We start from the raw sequence: 23,682 nt of genomic DNA, 5'->3' as shown, positions 1-23,682 counted from the left end.
CGGATCCACGCGATACCTACTACCCGATCAATAAACAATTCCAGCCGTGATTTCATTACCTCCTATGCGAGTAAACGTAATTAGCGGTAACAGTAATTGTTACTCGACCGTGCAGCATATTGAAAATTTTATAGTACCCCGCAACGTTACGTACGTGTATATATCTGCACTTATATGTACGTATATAGGATCAAGAAAGTGCACATGTATATGTACATATGTACGTGTGTTCTCGGGAAACATATATCAATTATCCATCTTATCAACGCAACGCCAGGAGCCTTGTCATTATCGGCATGCCGGAAGGGACAAGCTTGCACGAACGTATACCATGTTATGTTGCACCGCAGTTTCGTGAATTATGATGAACTAATGACATTTCTGTACGTAAGGACGTTACACACAGTAAGCATGTGTTCTGAGTTGTGTTTTTCCGGTAACGCTGTGACGGTTAATGTTGGGATAAATTAATGATGGATGTCGCTCAAATATCCGTGAAATTGAACATCAAATCGTTATAATTTATATTAAGATGAGATAGTAATTAGAGTGAAAATATTCGTCAATTAAACCGTAATGGATTTAGATTAAATCAATCGAATAATGACCAGATTATTATGTTACCTATCAATTCCTGTCGTCTATCTCATTTATATTCTATTAATGTAACTATATTATAAATATCTTACTGTATGTATAATTTCAGATAAATTTTAATAAAATTAAATGGGATTTCTATATTAATTATTAATAAAAATGAAACATCGTTATAACAAATTAACTTGTTAGTTTATCTGTTAAAAAGTTCTCAATATTATGACTAAATATTATATGTAACTAAAATTCTTTCTCATTTTATTTTATTTAAATTTTTCTAATTTTAAAGCTTTTCAAAAGTATATGTAGTATAATATAACATTTCATTAACAGAACAAAAACGAACGAATTTAAAAGCCTTTACCAATTGAAGGATGAATGAAAAAATGAACATAAAGCGATTCCATTATCCAGCAACGTATTTTACGAATGATGAATTTATACTTTGTTTTCTTTAGTGACAGGTTAAATATTTGTACATGATCATTTTGAAATCGATCACAAACTCAATTACGAGTTTTATCACGCTTATGCACCATGATCATTGTTAGATCATGTTTAGATCATTTTATTCTAAATATGATTCTGCTCTGGTTTTTGGAGATATAGAATATGATTTATGAATGTTAATATTTAAGCATAAATTTAAGATGTATAGTATGATATTGTGAAAATGTGTAAATTATTATATGTTATTATAGTAAATCAATAAGAATAAAATTTAATTCCAATTTGATATAAGAAATTAAATAAATAAAAAAACTTTACTACATACCACGTAAAAAAGGTTATTAGTCCTTATGTATAAAGTCGTAGTGCTTAGTTTATAATAAGGGTACAACAAATATTTATATTCCTCATAATTTTGACAAAATCACAAAAAAGAATTTATATTCAGTTTTTAGACATAACGGCACTAATATTTACACACGAGTTGCGCAAAGTAATCATGCGTTAACAGCCAGTGCGCACATGCTTCCACGTAAGTGACAAGCATTGAACAGCTAGGACAACATAACCTCTTTGTCGCACCTACAATTGTATAACTTAATAATTTTCAAAATATAGTTAACAAAATTTGAGCAAAAAGTGTCATAAAAATGGTATCAGTTTTGAATACGGTTGATACCGGTCATGAAGATATGATTCACGATGCAGAGATGGATTATTATGGTTTGAGGTTAGCAACTTGTTCCAGTGACAACTCGGTTAAAATCTTTGATTTAAAAAATGGTTCACAAAGTTTAGTAGCCGATCTTAAGGGTCATGTTGGACCTGTGTGGCAAGTTACTTGGGCACATCCTAAATTTGGAAATCTTTTAGCGTCTTGTAGTTACGATCGGTATGTTTCAATTTGTTACCATTTTTTGATATATATAAAATATATTCCTTTTCATAGAGATTGTAATATATTAAAACTAACTATTCTGATCTGAAATTATTTTACTTTGTTTCTTGCAATAGAAAAGTAATTATTTGGAAAGAATTAGGAGAATGGACCAAGATTTATGAACACAATGGTCATGATTCCTCTGTTAACTCAGTGGCTTGGGCACCACATGAATTTGGCTTAATCTTAGCCTGTGGCAGCTCTGATGGTTCAGTGTCCATACTTATTAATAATGGAGATACATGGGATGCACAAAAAATTACAAATGCCCATACCATTGGATGCAATGCAGTAAGTTGGTGTCCTGCTATTGAACCCAGCTTTGATGCTAGTGGAACACAAAAAAATGGACCAATAAAGAGATTAGCCACAGGAGGTTGTGACAATTTAGTTAAAATTTGGAAAGAAGAAGGTGATAGGTGGATCGAAGAAGACAAACTTGAAGCACATAGTGATTGGGTAATGCATTTGTTACTTTTCAAATTTAGAAATATAAATTAAAAGAACAGTAATTTAATATTTTATTTCTTACAGATAAGGGATGTTGCATGGGCACCTGCAGTTGGACCATCTAAAGCAGCTTTGGCTTCCTGTTCACAAGATCGTCGTGTAATTGTATGGACCTCCAATGATTATACAAGTTGGACACCAACCATCCTTAATGTTTTCGACGATGTCATTTGGAATGTTAGTTGGTCATTAACTGGAGGTATATTAGCTGTTAGTGGTGGAGATAATAAAGTGTCCCTTTGGCGTGAAAATACAGAAGGTCAATGGACCTGTATTTCTGAGACAAATAAAGGTCAAGGAAATCTTAATAACACGGAACAACGTGCACTATAATATCTGAAAATAAAATATAGGATAATATTTTTTACTAATAAGCATTGTAAATTAAAAGAATTATTCAATATTAATAACAATTTTATTCATTTACTTTGTACTCTTATCATATATCTATACATAAAGAAATATAATTTTCAGACCAAACTGAATTCCAGTACTTTACATTTATGGTAGAGAAATATTGTACTATACATTTTTTGAACAGCATATGATTCATAAACAGTGTATAAATTATAAAAATATACATATATCTCATTGATCAAAGTAGAAAATATTCTGCACATTTACACATTTAAATAAATTATTATACATAGATTTGTTAAACGATTAATTTTGAGTATACAAGGATGCAGTAAAAACAATATCTCTTTTAATGACAGTAGAGGCTTCTTCCATTTTTTCCTTTAAAACGGGATCACCTATAGTAATGGCTGCATTTTTTACATCTCGTAATGTTTCACTCAGTTGTTGTATACATCGTACTATGATCCCTTCTTGTACATCCGTTTTCTCCATAATCTCGGCAAATGACTTTGCTTGTGCCCAGTCATAAACTACCTCTACTAAACCAAAGTTTAGTGGTTGCAACGTTATTAACTGATAATGTTGTTCTAAAGCTTCTAATTCGGCATGTATTTGCTTTATTATAAGACAATTCTGTAATCAAAAAATCTTTAAATGTCACAGTAAATAGTTAATTTGTATTAAGAAAATATATATACCTTCTTTAATTCTGGCGTTAAATTTGGTTCAATATCAGTTCGTTGTTGAAATATTAAAGCAGACAACAACGCTGCTATTTCAGCTGGTTGACGTACAGTTAACACATTTCTGAGAATAAGTTCGGTAATTAGTAATTCGTTATTTCCCATTTGTAAAGCTACACGACCTTTTAATGCAACTATAAAAAACAAGATAAAATTATTATACATAACTAATTCGTGTTGATAATCTGAAAGAAGACAAACCTCTTTCGTCATTATCTATATATCCCAAATCTTTAAGAAGTGCAACAGCATTCGTATATTCCGGATACAAGCTTAATCCTTCATCACTAAGTTTCAATTGTAGTTTATTCCTTTCGCTCTCTAATTCACTTCGTTCGTATACAACTTCAAAGTGCTCTTCAAAACTTACTATCTCTGTACAATTAATATCATACATAGCTTTCTCTAATTCGCATAAATGATTTAATTTCATATCGATATCATAGTTCATTCTCATTTGCAGATATGGTTGTAGAACAGAAGAATCGCGATAAGCTTTAAGAGATAATGTCATTAATTCTTCTATAGCTGTTTGCATAGTCTGACTGGGAGGCTCATTTCTAAAAATATTTCAAGAGTTTTGTTGTCTTATAAGTTATAAATTAAACGTAATCTAATTTCGCTTAATTTTAACTTCACGCTACTTACCTAAATCTTGATATTTGTCTTTTTTCCCAATTTGCCAAAACCATGTTGTAATCTGTTTTAATTTCACAATTTGTTATTTCCAATATATTCCATGCAGCTATAGTTAACACTTCATCTAATGGAATTCCAACTGGTACAAATATTTCCTTTTTCGTTAAAGCAACAATATCGTACCATTTATCGGACTTCTTAGCTTTCTCGCTCTTTTCTTTCAATAATGTTTCCTTGACAGAATTTGTTGCATCAGAATTTTTAAGGACTAATACCCTGTATTGTTTACTACCTTTATTCTGAACAGTGCTCAGTAATATAGCTAATTTATTATAATGACTTTCATATGATATCAACAATACTCTACCAGCTGTTAAACATCTTATTGCTTTTTTCTGAGTCTCATAAAAATAGGATTTCAGATACTTAAGATATTCTAGATACTCAACAGCTAGTCGATAAAAGTCAGATAAGTTTTTCTGTAGATCTGTTAATGGTGGCAATTTTGATAGTTCATTTTCCAATTTCTGCAATTGTATCTTGTAATTATTTTGGTTTCTAATTACTGGTGATTCTTTAAAAGATCTTCGCATCATTGCTTCAACTGTTACTGACTCATTTAGCCTTCTCAGATTTAGAACCATGGAATATGTTACTTTAAATTTAGATTCTAAGTTCTGAGCTTGACCACACATCATATTTTGTAACTCATTAAAATGTGGCACCAATGTTCGACACATGACTATAACCATTCCAGCTGTATCATGACCTCTACGTCCAGCTCGGCCAGCCATTTGTACATATTCAGAAGGATAAAGTATTCGAAAATTAGTACCGTCATATTTTTTTATAGAATCGAAAACCACAGTGCGTGCTGGCATATTTACACCCATTGCAAATGTTTCTGTTGCAAATAGTAACTGCAAGACCATAAAGGTGGTGACTTTTAAAATTTAAAAATAGTAAATACATTATGAAATTAAGGAAGAAAATATAGAATATTGGAAAACTGACTTTTACAACTCCAGTTTGAAATAACATTTCCACTATTTCTTTCAAAATAGGTAATATACCACTGTGATGGATACCAATTCCACTTTCTAATAATTCTTGCATCATAAGCACTTGCGGCAATTGTCTATCAGTACCTTTTAAATGCCGAATGTTATTTTGAAAGAAAGTTCGAATAGTGTGCTTTTCAGTCTCGGTTGTAAGGTCTACGTTTCTTAATAATATAGCGCTCATATCGCATCTCTTTCGTGATAACATAAAGACAACAACAGGCAACATGTTCTGGCATAACAAAAGTAATTGTTTATGTATGTTTAGATGAATAAGTAAAATTTGATCAATATATAAGTATTAATCCAACCTGAGTTCTTAAATGACTTATAAAAGCATTCCACAATACTTGTTCCTGTTTTGGAGTCATCTGTCGTTGCGTTGGTATCCTTTTAACATCTTTAGCATTTTTATTACTTTGATTTTTCGGATTTTGCGCAGTTGTTGCTTTGTACCACCTAGAATAATAATATTTATATTAAATATAAGATTATTCATTAAAAATTTATACACCACATTAAAGATAGAAATTATCATCGATTACCCATCTAATAGAAAATGACCTCTTTCATCCAATACTAAAAATTTGTTGTCCTTAGTTTTACCATCAGTTCCAGTGTATAAATAATGTTGGAGCGGTACAGGTCGTTTTAATGTGCTTATTACATATGTCTTTTTCTTTTTTGTACGACCAACCCAATCAGCAAATATTAAAGGATTGGGCACAGTTGCAGACAACATTACTAGAGTAACTGTTTGTGGCAAAAGGATCACACTTTCTTCCCAAACATGACCACGCTAACATAACATAAGATAATAAGATATATCATGATTATAAATATTAAATATAAATTGTAATATTTATATAGAATAATACAAATATAATACATAATAATATACAATATAAATATAATATATAATAACATATAATATAAATATAATATAACTGTAACATTTGGAATTTTTATTTACTTCGTCATTATTGATGTAGTGCACTTCGTCAAATATAACAAATTCTAAATCTCTTAAAACTTCTGATGCACAGTATAACATAGATTGTAAAATTTCCGTGGTTATAATAAGACACGAAGCATTGGGATTAATTTGTAAATCTCCTGTTAACAATCCTACACTGCCAAACTTTCGTTTAAGATCGCGATATTTTTGGTTTGAAAGCGCTTTTATGGGAGATGTATAAATAACTCTAAAAAGAAACAAAATTAGTATTGCTAATTAACCAAAATATAATTCAAAATATAATTTGCAATTTTACTTTGTCATATGTTTCTGACTTAATGCAATAGCATATTCTGCTACTGTTGTTTTCCCAGCCGACGTGTGTGCGGCCACAAATACATTACAGCCTTCTTCTAATTTAAGAATAGCTTGTTTCTGGAAAGTATCTAACTCATATGGAAAACTCATCGCTAATTCAGGAATACGTTTTTCGAAATCAGTTATTGGAACAGACACATCTATTTGTTCTGCCCATTTTGTCTTTGCAGTTTCCACAGGTTTTTTTGAAATATTTAAAATAGGAATATCTGCTTCCTCTAAGAACGAAGAAATTTCATCAAATGCTGCTTGTTCTATATCTGAAGTTTTTATTTTAGTTTCTTCTTTTGTTTCTTTTGTTTCTTTTGTTTCTGACTTCCAAAAATCAAATTCATCTTGTTCTTCCTTTATAATGGCCATTAAATTGATCTTATCTGCTATTTTTTCAATTTCATTTCTTTTTTCTAATTCTGATGGTTCCTGCTCTGTGACAGTTGTCGTGTTTTCTTTTGGAGTACAATTGTCACTTTTAAATTCTACACCTGCACTAAATCCTTTTGCCAAGGTTCTTAAATTGTTTTCAAAGTCTATTTCCTCCAGTGACGGATTCATTATTATCTCAGGTTCATCAAAACCACCAGGCCAGAATGGAATATTACTAGTATTTCCTAAATTTGTACATGTTCTTAATTTACATAATGTTTCAAAAAATTGCTATATTTTATTACAGAATCTTTTCTATCAAATACCTCTGATATTATCACTAGCTGGACCTGGTGCACGAGTCATAGACATAGAATTTCGTGCAGTTTCACCTGCTGATTTTGAAGGTACCTCATGCATCTCCCCAAGTTTCCCAGTAACAGGATCACGATCAAATTTTAATGTGGTACCAAGTGGTGCTAAGTCACAATCCAAAAGAGATAAAATATCAGGTTTCCTTGGCCAGTAACATTGTGTACTGTTTAGATGGTACATTGGAAGATTATCTAAACATTCTATATGCTCCCTTAATTCAGTTCTAATATCAGTCCAAATGGGTGGCAATACAAATTCTAGCTGTGAAGTAAAAAATTAGTTAAATAATTTATAAATTTTTTAAAGAATTTATTAAAAAATAAATTAGCTTTAGAAAAAAATTACCTGTTGCTTATTAGCTTCTACATCCATCTTTTTTACTTTTATATCTATCCAATATCAGCAGAATACACTATTTCACTAATTTTTTCACTTTATTGGAGAAAACATTACTAAAAGCAAAATTTGATCAACATACACGTATAACGTATCATATAATAATACATATATATAATCTAAAAGATAAAAGCTAATAAATACCAATTTTTAATAATAAAGATATGATATAAAAAGCAGTATTATTTATGTAATATATGTTCCTTTGATTTCAAATATGAAATAATTAAAACTATAATATAATATATATATATTATTAGGTCAATACAGGATTTTAATATTTTTATGAATTATAAAATTATAATTTATTTGTTCTACCGAAAAGATGATATAGATAATTTGAGGTTATGTTTATAAACATCTTCAGCTCACTCCATCTAACTCTCACCTTCTTGACAAAAGGTTAAACATAGTCGTAGGATGCCGACAGAATTTCCATAGAATTTTCATCCTTGAGAAATACCTAATATATGGTGATACCTAGTAATACATACGATATGTATGTATTCCAAGATTTATCACGAACATGAAATCTTCTTAAATAAAACTTTGTACAAAAACATTCAATATGATATTGTATTTTGGCTCAGTTTCATCAGATAATCTTGCCAAGCAATGCATATTAAACATTATTTCCCTGAATATGTAGGTTAAGATCATATGTTTAGGTTGATATCTAAATCCATTCTTACGCCAATGTTTTTAAAGTCGAGTATTGTTATTGTTCCATCTTACTCAGTTTCAATGCAATCATTTCATTATCCTTGTCATGCGATCTCTGATTCGTAGATGTAAGATGGATGTGAACATTTCAACCAATAAGGAAAATATATTTGAATTTGTAACGTTTTTGTTTCTTATGTCGTTTTCTCACACATTTTTATATTTCAGGTCGTAATCGTATTATTTTATAAGTATGGAACGAAATACAAATAATTATATAAAAGAAATATTTCATAGTGTTCAATTTAATAAAACTTGTCATCAGAGTAATTTAAAAAAATTGAAGAAATGCTACGAACAGGTAAGAATAGGTTGTAATACAGACGAATTCATTATAATTAATTTATTTTTATTTAAAAAATTTTCAATATAAATGTTTTACATACAGCGTGCAAAATTACTAACATTTCCTTTTTCGATTTTAGACTAATGAATCAGATTTTTGGAACTGCTTTATATCCTGTTTTAAAGTTCCACTTACTTTTGCACAGCGACATCCACGAGTTGAGAATACTCTGGAGTTTGTTGCTAAATTTGCCGCTAGTTTATATTCAGCCATAAATGATAATGAATCTGAGGAACCGATGTGTCCATTTCTTTCCAACCTGTTTGAATTTCTCCTAACGAATCATAGTGCAAAAGACATAGGAGTAAGATTTCGAGTTTGTCATTTTTTGAATATGTTATTAAATTCTATGGGTGATCAGGCTTTTATTGATGATGCTGTCTGTGATAAAATTACTGCTTCTATGATGGATCGGTTGTTAGATAGATCGCCAAAAGTTAGAGCTCAGGCAATTTTTGCTTTACATAGACTTCAAGATCCTACAGATGAGCAATGCCCTGTTATAAAAATGTATATATTTCATGCCAGCAAAGATCCAAATGCTATGGTTCGTAAAGCAGCATTGATGAGCATGGGAAAGAATCAAAGTACTTTACAAGTTGCATTGAGAAGAACCAGAGATGTAGATGAGGCAGTTCGTAAAATGGCATATGAATTCATTAGTAAAGTAACAGTAAGATCTTTAACTATTACACAAAGAGATCAGCTGCTAAATGATGGTTTAAAAGATAGATCTGATATAATTAAAAGAACTGTTCAAAATGTTCTATTACCATCATGGTTAAGACATTTTAATGGTAAATTCATCAGTTTAATAACAGCTCTTGATGCTGAAATTGGTACAGATGTATCTGTTTTAGCCCTAGATTCTTTATTTAAGTAAGTATTTAATTTATCATATATATGTGCAATTGAACATTTGTTTGAAATACTAAATGGTTAATCTTTATTTAATTAGGAACACTGCATTAAATACATTAATAGAACAATTACCAATAGATAAAGAGACTAAATTAATACCAGTGAATAAATTGGGCAGTGAAACTGCACTGTATTGGAGATGCTTAGTAAAATATGTTCAACGTGAATCTTGTACAGAAGAATTGGAAACAATTTTACCAGAATTATCAATGTTCTGCAATTATATTTCCGATTTCCTTACAGCAATATCCACACAACAAACCGAAACATGGGTGAATCATATGCAGAAATTTGTCTTATTACAGTTATTTGAAATAGTAACAACTTATGATTTATCTGATGAAGTTGGAAGAAAAAAGTTGAACGAATTAATACGTAATATTTTAATGGGTAATTACTGGACTGAAAAACTTGTTGAATGTGCAGTAACACACCTAAAAAACGTTATACCCGATGTAAATAGCAGACTAGATACATTAGCTAATATAATCAGTGAAATTAGATTGCCTTTGAAAGAAACTATAACACAAACACAAATCACGGAGGAACAACAACACGAGATTAACTTAAAAGTAAGTTGGTATTCTCAATATAATATTAAATATAACATTAAAAAATTCAAATTTGGTAAAAATTGTAGTACCATTTATCTTAATGAAAAGTACTTTTTAGAGAGCAAAACTTAAGGTAAAATTATTAGAATTAAAAGAAGAAGAATATCAGGCTATACAAGACAAACAGTATTTAAAGGCAGATGGTTTAAAAAATCAAATAAACGAATTGAACAAGGAAATAGTAAAATTATCAGAAAAACCTCAAGTAACACAAACTATAGTTAATGAAGAGATCAAAGAAAAGAGCGATTCTGCAACAATGATAAAATGTCTAACTATAATATGTACAATGATGCAGTCTGTAACTTCGTTAACGCCAACACTTAAAAGCCTTATGCAAATAGCGCTTGATAGTTTAGATGTATGTGATTGAAATATAAATTTATTTAATCTTAAATTATTATGTATAACGTAATTATTGTTTTCAGCATCCGGATGATAAAGTACATATATTAGCATTAAAAGCAGTTAGTGTTTGTTGTATATTGGACAGGGAATTAGCTAAACAACATATTATGATGTTATTCTTACAATTTTCTTTGGAACAAGAAAATCCAGATATTTGGATTGTTGCTTTGAAAGGAATCTTCGACCTTTTATTGTTATACGGCCTGGAGCATTTTGATATATTAGAAAATGTACCCGATAATACTGGTAGTAAATCAGAAAAATCTCGCACTAAATTATTTACAGATACCGACACAGAAGTTTCTGTAGCATCTCTACGTAAATCAGAAGCAGAACGAGGCAATTGTAATTTTATTAAAATTATAGCCGGATTATTAGATAATGCAGTGAGTATATATTCTAGTCTAATATTCTTTTATTTTAAATATATAATGTGAAAATCTTTTTGTTAAAAATATAGAATCAAGGACTAAGAACAGTTGCCGCGGAAGGTCTTTGCAAATTATTACTTCATCGACGAATTACTAGTTCGAGTTTATTGTCAAGATTAATAATTTTATGTTACAATCCTGTAAACGATAGCGACTTCTATCTTCGACAATGTCTAACTGGTTTCTTCGATAATTTTGTCACATTCGTACCCGATGCACACATGTTATTAGAAGAAGCATACTTGCCGACCTTACAAATTTTATGTAATGCACCAGACATCAGTCCCTTACAAGAAATTGATCCTTATGAAGTGTCCAGGTTTATATTAAACTTGACTAGGCTTGAAACTCGTAAACCTGGAGGAGAGAATTTCTGTGCTCATAATAGCCTCGTTTTTTCTATTTTGGCAGAGGTATTAAATACAGAAAGCAACATTGACAAAGAAACTCTTATTAAATCGTTGAAAGATTTGCATTTGGAATTGGACGATAACACGTCTAAAAAAAACTTACAGGAAGCTATCAATAAAGTGATGGAAATGGTAAATATTTTACATACAAACAATTGTTAATTATATATTACAAATTTATATAAACATTTATATCTTTTACAGGTAGTTTCTGATAAACGGTTAGTAAGATACGTCGAACTTTTTACGAAAAAGTTAAATGCTCCTAATGCTACCGATGTAGCAGAAGATGAAGACACTGAAGCTGATGAATGAGTAATTGTTCTTAATAGGAATGTAATTGAACTAAATATGAATTATTATATTTATATTTTACATAATATTGAATTAAATTTTATATATTTCCCGAGCATATATTTTATATATTTCCCGTTTATATATGCAATGTTTTATAGAATGTTCACGAAATAATAAAAATCTCTGAATTCCACGTAACATTTTAAAATTTTTCATTTTTAACTCTTTCACGCCTAGCGCCGATTATATCCGGCATTCACAAAATACTTCACATCGACTTACGCCGGATATAGCCCGCATTCACTAAACGCGTCGTATTGGCCAGTGACAGTAAGGACACGCGAATTGACATCTTAATTATGTTAAACTAGCGCATAAGAAGAAGTTCCTGCAACGAGTAAAGTTTGTTTGTTTTCTATCTTTTTGTAGAGTATCACAGTTAAAAGGTAATTAATAACATTACATACAGAAAAATAAGTAAACCAGGTTATTAAGTTGTTACATCCAGAGGATCTTTAATTCCTCCTATCCGTTTCAAATATTAATAAGTGATGTAGGTTTCGGTACTCTTTAAAATGAAGTATAAAAATCTAAAAAAACGGCAACTGGTGAACGAGACTGCTTCGGAAAGTTGTGATGAAAATGAATCACATATAAATACAGCAAATCAAAGAAAACGACTATTAAATGTACTTAGTACATCAGAATCTCAAGAAACTGATAACGTTAACGTACGAAGTACCAACCAGTCAGATATTACATGGACTTCGAAAAAATTTAGGCTAATAATTCATGATTTTACAAAACAGCAATCGGTTATTCAAACAAATATAAGATTCTGGGGATTTCTGCAATACTTCCAGTTGTTTGTATCTGAAGAACTGGTAGAATTCATTGTTGAAAAAACAAACAACTATTGGAGACAAATAAATTCTGATGACCTTATAGCTGGAACAGACCTGGATGAATTGTGAGTATGAAATAAATTCAGCCAAAAGTATTCCTCACAAAACACCGCCTCTAGCGTTCAAATGGCCCAACATTTCTTCATCCGATGCTCCTGGTGCGAGACATGCGTATGCACGACGGGAGGTCAATGTCAAAAGTCAGATCTAATTTACAATCACAATATTCAATAAACAGATCCACTGTCTTAAAATTCTTGAGAGCATTAACATCTATGCTCCTGAGAGATGAACCAGGCACCTTTGCAAGTTCACACTTTTACCATATACATGTCAATTCAAACATAATGGTTTAATCTACAGATTATCTTATCTTGCTTGATCCATATCAATTTTCAAACTTATCTAAGGCTTCTCAAGGCGTGTTAGATGTCTAAATTATTTATATTCCACTTATGTTTACTTATAGTTTTGTAGCGGCACATGAGTCAAAGGACAATTCAGATCATGTTGTTGTTTTGCCTTGGAGTATCAAGATCGTTAGGATACAAGTAATGTAAGAACAAATAGACTCCGGGCAAAACAATGTCGCCGCTACATACAACCGTCGAATGAAGACGAATTCAAATTTTCCGACTTCCCCCCGACCAGTATAAATAAACGGTCACGATCGCAAGCGGACAGTACATACCGAGTATCTAACAGTGTCTACCGAGTTGCGCGACGAGCATTAACGAGTATTTATCCGCGATTTTATTTTGCGATTTATACTTTGTACTAACGACTCACGTATACAGGCTGTACATTAATTTATTATTCTAAATATATTCGACGGTTCCAACAACGAGCAATCTTGTCCTTTAATCTTCACGTAACAACCATCCTCTACACGTAAATCTCTACAGTTTTATACTTTTTATATTTTACACTTATATTTTATGTATTTATGCTTACATATGTTTGATATATACATATATCACATATACTTATATACGAAAAATTGTACTTGGCGTCACCACACGTTTATACAAAGGAAAAAGAAAGCAAACGCATTTATGTAAATAAATAAATAATTATGTGTTTGTACTAGGCACTACGGGGTATAGCTGAAATTTTCGAGATTTTGATCAAAACTTTAGATCGATTTTGTGATTTTGTGTCAGGAGAACATGAGAGCACAGAATATGGCACAAATTCACCATTCTTGAAAGTGACGTCATTTCTCGGAATTTTTTAAAACTATTTCGCGCTTTTTTTATATACTTTTTTTTCTGTAAATTTTGCGTTTAACGTTTTATGATTTCATTTTTTAATTTCTTGTCTGAATTTTTGTGAGATTGGGTAGTGAATGGAATATATTACAAAAGTGTTAAATGCTGTTAAACTATTCTGGTTTATTGAAAGTTTTTCTAAATACATTTTGTTTAATTATTTTTACAGTAAATAATCTCATTTTTTTATTGTATTTCTATAAACAATACAGAAGAAACAATTTATTTTTGATATTTAATTAAACTTTCAGGCAATTTTTATATTTTTTCGAAAAGGATGTTATTGATATTAATGAAGTTAAAAATTTAAAGGAATATGATAATTAAATTTAATTTAATTATTAATTAAATTAAATTAATTAAATTAATTAAATTAAATTAATTAAATTAATTAAATTAAATTAATTAAATTAAATTTAAAGGAATATGATAATTAAAAATCTCTTTTTAGCAAAATCTTATTCATTAATAACTGAAATACTTCCCTTCTCACTGTGTGTACGTTTATTTCTCCCACCATGAGAACGGAGAAGATACGTGTTTATAGTTCGGCCATTGGCCACTAGAGGTCCCTATTCCTAGTGCATTTTCTGACCAACATTTTTGACATTGCATCAACGATCTCCCTACTCCATACTCACTACTTCCTATTTCCTGTTCCCTATTGATCTCTGTTTATGGATACTTCAAATACTTCAGATACGTCAAAATAAGTGCTGTCACAGTTTCACAAATTTTAGCTAAGAACCAAGTAGTCTTGTTGTATAGTCAACTTCGAAAGCATGGATAAATTTGAGAAACCGCAGATAATTTGTCATATTGAGAAATCGGTAAATTATTCCTTATTCGACGCAAAATGGATTCCGTGCAGCGCAAAATTTGTGGTTATGGGCTCACGACCGCGAGGTAGCGGTATTATACAAATCTATGAAGTTTCCAGCGGCGAATTAAATCTTGTTAAAGATATCGAACGATCTCAACCGATAAAATGCGGAACCTTTAAAGCATCTAGCCTAAAAGACAGATATTTAGCAACTGGTGATTTTCAGGTATTAACAAAAAATATAAAAAATTTAAAAGATATTTTCATTTGAATGAATGATATTATACATAAGATTTAAATTTTAACAATTTGTTATTCCTACATAGATAAGATTTAAAGTCATCTTTATTAGGGTAAATTGAACATCTACAACCTAGAAGACCCTTCGATACCAATTTATACTACTGTTGCTCATGATGAGATTATAAACAGTATCGATGGTGTAGCTGGACAGAACATTGGATGCGGCGCACCGGAATTAGTAACTGGCTCTAGGGATGGAAGTGTTAAAGTCTGGGATCCTAGGTTGAAAGGTCGGCCAGTTGCTGTAATGGAACCTAAAGAGGGTGAAGATCGTAGAGATTGCTGGACAGTTGCATTTGGAAATTCATACAATTCTGAGGAACGAGTTGTAGCTGCTGGTTATGATAATGGAGATGTAAAAATGTTTGATTTGAAAGCAATGGCTGTTTTGTGGGAAAGTAATCTTAAAAATGGAGTTTGTAGCATTGAATTTGATAGGAAGGATATTCCAATGAATAAATTAATAGCTACCACTTTGGAGTCAAAGTTTTATTTGTTTGACTTAAAAACTCAGCATCCTAAAAAAGGATTTACTTATCTAACTGAGAAGGTAAGATTAAAATGTGAAAATCACATCTTCATTTAATTTGATTTATAATGTTTTAGGCACATAATGCAACAGTATGGTTAGTTAGACATTTGCCCCAAAATCGTGAAATATTTGTTACTTGTGGTGGAGGAGGAAGCCTTTGTTTATGGAAATAGTAATTATACATTTTATATCTATTTTTATTTTTAGCTTTTTATAGTTTTATTTACTATTGAATTATTTTTAGTAATTATCCAAAGAAACGAAAAATAGTAGACGTAGATGGCATTGGCCGCGGAGTCGTCGGTGATCTAACTCTTTTACAAAACACTATTGTTTCATCACAACCTGTTAGTTCCCTAGATTGGAGTCCAGACAAACAGGGTTTGGCTGTTTGCACTGCATTTGATCAATGTTTGAGGGTAATTATCACCACAAAACTTAATACTTTCTAAGAAAAAGTATAAATTCATGTTCTAATTAATTATAAAAAAATAAAATATTTATATTATGTTATTTAATATTATTCAGTATGAAACGTTCACTAATGCAATAGAAATGAGATAAAACTGTAAATAAACATCAATTTTCTTACTTTATATAATTTGATGAAATAAAATGAATAAAATAAAAATTAATATTCTACAAAATTTTTCATTAAATTCAAATTAAATTGTCTGGAATTCTTGGTTATCTAAGAATCTAAATTACCGACTGCGAAGGAAATTTTCATCACGATGGCGACACTTGTGGTTCGTTAAATATCGATTTTTGTCTCCGTATACATGTGCACGCGTTGCGCAACTTCGCGGTACGGACGACCAGATAAAAGCGAATTATATGTCATCGGGCCAATCTATTTAGAATCAAACCCTTATTAAGTGGCAGCCATCTTATAGTGCGATATGTTATGCAACATCAGACCGCCATGTTGAGGCGCGAGACGTATCCACGCCAAGTGGTACTTATGCTACATTGTTCGAGCCAGCCTCGGTCAGCTCACATTCAGCCATACAAGGTCAGGAATACCGCGAGTTTAATTACATAAATTAGTTCTTGGCTATTCCCCCTTCTGCAACATGTCTCTGTGATACATTCTTTTCGTTTCTTGCTCTCGTGTTCACAGAAGCTGCGCGCGTTTCGATTGGATCACGCATTTAGTCTTGGCTCCGTTGTTCTCCAAAATGGCGTCGTCCTGTACGCGCAGCATCACAAAAAACAAGACATAGATTTTTCTCCTACAAATCTCTTTTATTTTTTTAAGATTTGATGAATTTATTGAAAATTTTATGTTATGAATTAAATATTGTCTTTTAATGGTTACTTTTATAAAAGACAGGAGTGAGCAAAAATATTTTACTTCATTGAATCAGTTGCTCGCAATTAAGAGAATGCGGAATTACGGGTCTTTGCAGTTTAATTACAAGAACTGCCTGTAATTAATTCAACTGGTAACAAGGAGCAAAGCAGTTTATTTAAATATGTACCAACTTAGCTGGCCAATCGCAGCGTTGTAAAGCTACTACAAACTCGCCTGAAAATTGTCATGTTTTGTTTGTTTTCCAAGAATTTAATCAACAGTTAGTAATCATTTTATTTAACAACTGTTTAATTCTGGTAATTTTTATGGTACCTTTTAATAAGAATAATTGGATAGGTTGGGAGTTTTTATTTAGAAGGTTATTTTTTACGTGGAAAAATACCTTTATTAGTCAGCATGTATCTGAAAATCGCAATGGCAGTGACAATGCTTAGTAATGATTCATGAATTGGAGAATATGAATAGTGAACGATCAGTTAGAAAACAAAATACATATTTCCTGTTTTACGTCAATGTACTGCTTCCTCAATTATTGCAATATACAAGAAATTTCTTTCTGGAATCATATCGACCATTAATAACTTCTAACAATTCAATCACTTTTCTCCTAAATTTATTAATAATAACGTTCTCCTTGAAAAGAATGCATTTAATATACACACATTTCCTAAATCAACAATTGCGGCGCATGTAATGCAGTTAGAACGCCAATTTTTTCATTAGTAGATACATATGCTGGTCGATCTCAAAACCGTGTAGGTTGTTTGCGTCACCCTGTAACCTCATCAGTAATCCTCCAAAGGATACGTAGGCAGATCTGCAACAGAGAGAAACAGACAATGTAAGTCACCGTGAATCACCACGCTAAAAGCCTACATATATTTGTTTAGAAACCGAATGCTGGCTTTTCGTTTGACTTTACCCTCCTGATCACCGGAAAAACAATTTTATATTGCTATATTATATCGAGGGATATATTTCATTGAATTTGAAATGTTTAAATTAAATCCTTCATTAAAAAATGAGATGAACTTTCAAGCATGATGGCCTTTGAGAAATAAACTTTTATGTAATTTTACATTTAGCAAATTCTTAAGTCTACAAAATTAAGTTTTACAATTTTTTCAACTTAATTGTACTAGTTATATTAATTATATTTAGCTCAGTTTTCCTGTTTAACTCGATTTTGAAATTTCTGGACTTGAGAAGAATTAAAGTTAGCATTAAATAAGACATATTTTCTATGTACATATGTATCTACATAGAATAAACTTGAAAATTATTATGTTGGTCAGTAAAACAGTTCTTCATCCTCACACATAAAATGTTTCAATCGAAATACACTAATGTGATAATTAGAAAATATTGATTTAAATCCTCGTCCTCATTATTTGATGGTGATCATTGAAGTTGTGTTTTCAATCACGGTTGCGGATCTGCAATCGTCATAATTGCAGTGCCGATAGCGGTCGTATATACAATATAGCCACACAACCAGCTAACAACACTGCCAACATGCCAATTGCAAAAATCTTCTGCCAAGGATTTTCTTCTGACGTCAAATGTGTTTCTCTTCTTCAAGCAGTTCCGCTGGTGGATTCCATAATAGAAACGCAGTTTCTTCCTGATGCTAGGGATTTTTTAAGTGCACCATCGTGTACGTGCTTTTATAACGATTTATGACGATTACGAGGTACATAATAATAAACGATGAGTTTAAAAACATCAATGTATTATTGTATAAAGTAGGTGAATATTATTTTATAATTCAAAATCAAAAAAATTATAATTCAAAATAATAAAGATAATCCTAACCTTACTACGATATTAGTCATTTTCTTAAGTTTTTAGATTTGCCAATTTTCAAAAATATTTTCATCATTGTCGATTATTCAGAACTCATTTTATTGAAATGAAATCTTGTGCTTTATGAAGCGAGATTATGTATTTACTAATGTATTTTCCAAGAACATTAATGTGTAGATTCAAATACAATACTACGTAAAATAGCTTTAAAATTTGTTTACGGTTTAATGTAAATTATTCGAAATTTTGTTTTCCAAAGTTTACCAATATTGTAAGAACTAGTAGCAAGAAATTATATAGCCTGTGATGGAACTTTGACCGCAGTTTATTGACAGAATTATAAATGAGAAAGAATCCAAAAATGAACTGTTATTATTCAATTTTCAATATAAAGACGTCAACATTTTGTTCACTATCCTCTCTCTTTCTTTTTTACAAAATTAACCTCCGATGATACATTACAAGATATAAAATGTTTCTAGCAAGTGAAAAAAAAATTATCCACGTTACATCTCAGAGTTCAAAGAAATAATACACATCCGCTAACGATCCAAGGATATTTAAATAAACTGAGCAATACACATGTTTAGGAAGTTACGCTGCTATCGATTGACCTTGCTCCCAAATTTCTCACCATCCATAGTAAGAGAGCTGATTATTTTTAACCGAAGTATTCTTGGTTTCTGCCCCCTCCTTTCCGTCTATTGGCTAACCCTCTTCTCCTCATCCCTTGTTCAATTAATCCATCTCTATATTAAACTTCTCAGATATTGGATGACTTATCTTCAATGTGACATTGACAGTGGCATGTTGTGTAGAGTAAATATTAAAAAAATAAGATGTTTTAGTAGAGTAAACATATGCCATTATTATTCTTCAACCATATTATATATATTACTTTTTATAAGTAATAACTAATTAACTATGATTAACTTTGATTCATTATTCAAATTCTTTCTCATATTATAATTGCATGATTTCCAAGTCTCAAAATATGAATTAATATTATAATAAAATTTAGGATTAAAATTATGAATATTATTAAGGAATACTAATTAAATTTTTTAAGTAAATCTGTTTTACTTTTTAAATACGTATGTTTAAAACTAAACGTAAATATTGTTTATATAAAAAAAGTGCAATATGCATGAAATATATACAAAATAATTATGTATGTACCTCGTACATCGAGTATGTCCGGAAGGGAAGGAAAAAGAGCATTTCTACCGGGTCAAGAATAACTTGCTAAAATGATATTGAGGTTCCGGGAAGCAACGACTTTGAGAGGTGGCGGTATGAAATGAAATGATGAGAAGGATGCGGCACAGTATATGATTTTTATTGTCATTACAATTACAATGAGCAGCGACAAAAAGTGATGACAGTTTGAGATAATAGTGGTCGACAATATCACTGCTATATTTATAATGGTTTACTTATGTTACCCTAATATATCAGCGACAACAGTGTTTTAAATTTCTCAAAAATCTTTCTTTTATATTATCCTTAGATATTCATATATTTATATATGAAAATATTGTTCAAAATTCAATCACATAAAAATAGATAGATAAATTTCAACGTTCTTCAACGATAGAAATCAACGCTCTTGAAAGTTTCGCGAAAGTTCACTAGCACCACCACCCATAATGGACCTTAAGTAGAAGATCCATGTCATTTATAGATAGGAATTTGTTTGAAACACTCTTGTCGCTAATCAGATCTATATAAGAATAATTAATCGAAAATTATATAAGTTATATAATTAATAGACTGTAAATATTTATGAAAAGTCATACTTTTATGAATATAATAAAAAATGGAATCTGCAATTTTCAGAATGCAATTTTCTTATTTACAAAATATCATAACATATTATATTTTACGCATTCTCTATATAATTGTGCATCTTCAAATTTCCCCTACATGCATAAAAATCCGCAGTCCAATAATTGATTTCACGATGAATGAACTTGAACAAAGAAAGTCATCAATTGGTGCACGCATCTTATGCAATGTGCCAGAAACTGAAATGTGTCAGAAGTTGTAAAAAGTCCAGAAAGTGGTGAAACGAATAAGTCACAGGTATAAATATCGCCTATGCGCAAACGATGTCCGACGGCCGAGAGCGATGAGGAAAAAATGAGAGCAAAAGAACAAAAAAAAGAAAACAAGTCGACCGCGAACCGATACTCTCGTTTACACGCTCCACCGACTCTTTTATTCAACTCTTCCAAGAACACGTAATCATTTACGATATATACAAGAAAGACAAAAATGCAAAAAATGAAAGATCGAAGGAGTGGCTACTTATCATAGAAAATTTTTATGTATATATTATGTGCTATATAAAACATTTCGAAAGTCCATGATCACTAAAATGAAAGAAGGACACCATGATTATATCGGTAAAATTTGGAACTAATCTAGAAAAGTATATATAAGTAACGTTTATTGCAAGGTATCTGATAAAAAGTTAGTATACAGCACGAATCTCCAATATATAAGTTAAATGGTGTAACAATAACTAATTAAAAATAGTTCTACTGAATATTAAGGCTTATTAACAATACAATGGATAATTGTTTAAATACTTTTGTGATCCTTGCGGAATATTGTATATAGTTGGAATAAATACCTTATAGTTACTACATAGATTCTCAGTTTTGCTTCAAACTTCATCAATGTAATCGTTATAATACTAATGAAATTTCGAAATGTTCAATATAAAATATATACAATACATTCGTAAAAGGTTTCTAGAAGCATTCGAATGTTTTCGTGAGCCACTGTATGTTATAGAAAATATCACACGCGTTGACTTTATGCTAAAGTCGGAGAAATTCTTTTGCTGAGCAAACGTGTCAGAGATTTATTGCGACACAAGCGCCACGGTGGGCCAAACAGGTTTCCCATATCTCGTGCGTACGTCTGTATCGCGCGTGGTTCACGGTATTGTGTCGCACGGACGTAACTATCGTGAAATCTGTACCAGCCATGAACTCCACAATACCTATTGTGCCATTGACGCAGAAAAATGACTCGCGTTCGAGAATTTCGCATTATTGACGGCGTGTCTTTGATGCTTTCCACTAGTTTTATTCTTGGCTACCGTGAGTTATATGTCACTAGATTTAAATACCAGTCGTTATGAGGTTTTAAGGCTTACATTGATATGAAAACTACACGGGGAAGACTTGACATGTCCATTTTTAAGAATTTTATAACTTTTAGGTCACCTGGTAGTTGAAAAAAATTATTTTTATAAAGGGTAGAACCTGACGAATTCAAAAATAGGTGAAAATAGATGATAAATCCACAATATTTTTTTTAGATTTGGTACTATTATAAAGTATGTACAATAATAATTGCCGGTGGTATTACAATATTAATGCGAGGCATTATAAGCGGTGTACTAATTAATTTTGCTTTTTCTTATTGTGGTAGAATTTTTTATGCTTATTTATGTTTCTATGTATGTATAATATACACTCATAAGTATTCACTTTGATCGATTTGTAAATAAGTGAATTTTACCAAAATGTACAAATTGAATGAGTAATTAGAAGCAGTTGTATATAGTTACTATATATTTCGTATAGACAGGATTTTAAGAGACATATAGCATGAGGTACAGAATTTTAAACCAGAATATAAACCACATGTAACGTGCATACAAGTATTCTCTGGCCTGGTCTTTTAAGAGGAAAACTGTACTGGTTTACCTGGCTTAATTTAAAATTAGCATGCAGTCGCTTTTATTCACTTAACCTCGCTTGTGCAGTATTTGCTATGTACCAGTTAATACATATATACTTATATAGATCGTGTAATGTGATTTTCCAACATTATCAAAGATAAAATATGTTTGTGTGTATATGTGTATACACATATGTTCAAGATGTGTATATGTTTCGTTATGGATGCTCTACACTCTCGTTTTAGATTTTAAATTTCGCAATCTCATTCTACATCCCAAATTTAACTTGCTGCTGTATACACGCATACACACACATACACAGATTCGGCGTGCACACTCTGGCACGATATGCGTCGTTAAACAGGAAATTTCGATCTGGACTACTATCCGATTTATTTCTTATTTTATCACTATTTCATATTTTCTCCTCATCCTCAATTAAAATCTATTCTTACATTAAAAATACAGCTTAAATAAAATAGCAAGATATTTTTTATCACATTCCTATGCTTCTCAGGTAAAAAATCATAATGTTATATATAGCTAATTGGAATTAAAGTTTAACTGCTACTGTTACTATATAACTATTAAAATATTTTAGTAATTACAAATACAAAGACTTTGATGACAGTCATTTTTACTGGTTTGGTAGTTCTAGCGTCAAATCCAGTAGTAGTCCAGGTACTCAATACATACTTATTCAGTTTAAAAAGAAATTCTATTGTACAAATAACAATATACCAAATCACCTTATAAACTGATATATTCCTCCTTTATCAATAATAAAATATATTTTGTACTGAGTCTGAAAGAATCTTATCATTTGACTCAAGCAGATCAACAATACTTCATCAGTCAACAAGAAGGCATCATATCAAACTGATATACTGACCCTGACGACTGTGTTCGAGATAAAAGTTAATATTTACAAGTGATTCATTACAATGTACAAATAAATGCATTTCTCTAAATTTATATTTAATTATGCATAGACTGCGAATTTTTATGAATGTAATTAATGAAATGGAAATATTATAATAAGTGTTTTACTTTGAATATTATACGTATTCTATTTGATATATTATGTACATTTTTCCCCATGTT

The 23,682-nt window shown here is 30.7% G+C and overlaps 5 protein-coding genes across 17 annotated transcripts in view; 3 read left to right on the top strand and 2 right to left on the bottom strand.

The window, feature by feature from the left end:
* The first annotated feature begins 1,543 nt into the window (after positions 1 to 1,543).
* On the top strand, positions 1,544 to 2,923 carry LOC126872153 (protein SEC13 homolog). Its single transcript, XM_050631783.1, has 3 exons — positions 1,544 to 1,939; positions 2,062 to 2,446; positions 2,522 to 2,923. Exons 1-3 carry the CDS (start codon positions 1,698 to 1,700, stop codon positions 2,828 to 2,830), a joined length of 936 nt encoding a protein of 311 aa, XP_050487740.1. The 5' UTR covers positions 1,544 to 1,697; the 3' UTR covers positions 2,831 to 2,923.
* Positions 2,891 to 8,167, bottom strand: LOC126872129 (helicase SKI2W). Of its 3 annotated transcripts, XM_050631732.1 has the most exons (13): positions 8,089 to 8,167; positions 7,915 to 8,002; positions 7,720 to 7,826; positions 7,326 to 7,635; positions 6,575 to 7,244; positions 6,274 to 6,505; positions 5,846 to 6,099; positions 5,612 to 5,759; positions 5,254 to 5,532; positions 4,249 to 5,159; positions 3,802 to 4,160; positions 3,556 to 3,734; positions 2,891 to 3,490 (listed from the first exon to the last, which is right to left on the bottom strand). In XM_050631732.1, the coding sequence occupies exons 3-13, from the start codon at positions 7,744 to 7,746 to the stop codon at positions 3,161 to 3,163; spliced, it is 3,699 nt and encodes a 1,232-aa protein (XP_050487689.1). In that variant the 5' UTR covers positions 7,747 to 7,826; positions 7,915 to 8,002; positions 8,089 to 8,167; the 3' UTR covers positions 2,891 to 3,160. The 3 variants fall into 3 exon arrangements, with proteins under 3 accessions (XP_050487689.1, XP_050487687.1, XP_050487688.1); XM_050631730.1 differs by having other exon boundaries at positions 7,915 to 8,152; XM_050631731.1 differs by having other exon boundaries at positions 7,720 to 7,823; positions 7,915 to 8,152.
* Positions 8,168 to 8,315: 148 nt separating this feature from the next.
* On the top strand, positions 8,316 to 13,672 carry LOC126872134 (condensin complex subunit 3). 5 transcript variants are annotated; one of them, XM_050631749.1, is made up of 8 exons: positions 8,316 to 8,415; positions 8,662 to 8,794; positions 8,919 to 9,718; positions 9,798 to 10,332; positions 10,433 to 10,735; positions 10,803 to 11,168; positions 11,243 to 11,755; positions 11,828 to 13,672. In XM_050631749.1, the coding sequence occupies exons 2-8, from the start codon at positions 8,687 to 8,689 to the stop codon at positions 11,936 to 11,938; spliced, it is 2,736 nt and encodes a 911-aa protein (XP_050487706.1). In that variant the 5' UTR covers positions 8,316 to 8,415; positions 8,662 to 8,686; the 3' UTR covers positions 11,939 to 13,672. The 5 variants fall into 5 exon arrangements, 3 of the variants coding, with proteins under 3 accessions (XP_050487706.1, XP_050487705.1, XP_050487707.1); XR_007691858.1 differs by lacking the exon at positions 8,316 to 8,415 and having other exon boundaries at positions 8,443 to 8,794; positions 11,828 to 12,366; positions 12,869 to 13,672; XR_007691857.1 differs by lacking the exon at positions 8,316 to 8,415 and having other exon boundaries at positions 8,443 to 8,794; positions 11,828 to 12,890; positions 12,945 to 13,672.
* A 1,040-nt stretch (positions 13,673 to 14,712) lies between these two features.
* LOC126872151 (dynein axonemal assembly factor 10) lies at positions 14,713 to 23,150 on the top strand. Of its 2 annotated transcripts, none has more exons than XM_050631780.1 (5): positions 14,713 to 15,145; positions 15,272 to 15,772; positions 15,829 to 15,926; positions 15,999 to 16,769; positions 18,658 to 23,150. In XM_050631780.1, exons 1-4 carry the CDS (start codon positions 14,879 to 14,881, stop codon positions 16,204 to 16,206), a joined length of 1,074 nt encoding a protein of 357 aa, XP_050487737.1. In that variant the 5' UTR covers positions 14,713 to 14,878; the 3' UTR covers positions 16,207 to 16,769; positions 18,658 to 23,150. The 2 variants fall into 2 exon arrangements, with proteins under 2 accessions (XP_050487737.1, XP_050487738.1); XM_050631781.1 differs by having other exon boundaries at positions 18,655 to 23,150.
* The window catches only part of LOC126872160 (DNA-directed RNA polymerases I, II, and III subunit RPABC3), a 72,308-nt gene continuing 66,294 nt past the window's right edge, over positions 17,669 to 23,682 (bottom strand). For all 6 annotated transcript variants that reach the window (XM_050631790.1, XM_050631795.1, XM_050631794.1 and 3 more), the window contains one exon: positions 17,669 to 17,889. In XM_050631790.1, coding sequence (XP_050487747.1) covers positions 17,772 to 17,889 — 118 coding nt within the window. In that variant the 3' untranslated portion in view covers positions 17,669 to 17,771. The remainder of the gene's footprint in view (positions 17,890 to 23,682) is intronic.

The sequence above is a fragment of the Bombus huntii genome, chromosome 12 (assembly GCF_024542735.1).
Source record: "Bombus huntii isolate Logan2020A chromosome 12, iyBomHunt1.1, whole genome shotgun sequence".
Classification (NCBI taxonomy): Eukaryota; Metazoa; Arthropoda; class Insecta; order Hymenoptera; family Apidae; genus Bombus; species Bombus huntii.
This window is presented reverse-complemented; position numbering and strand designations above follow the sequence as displayed.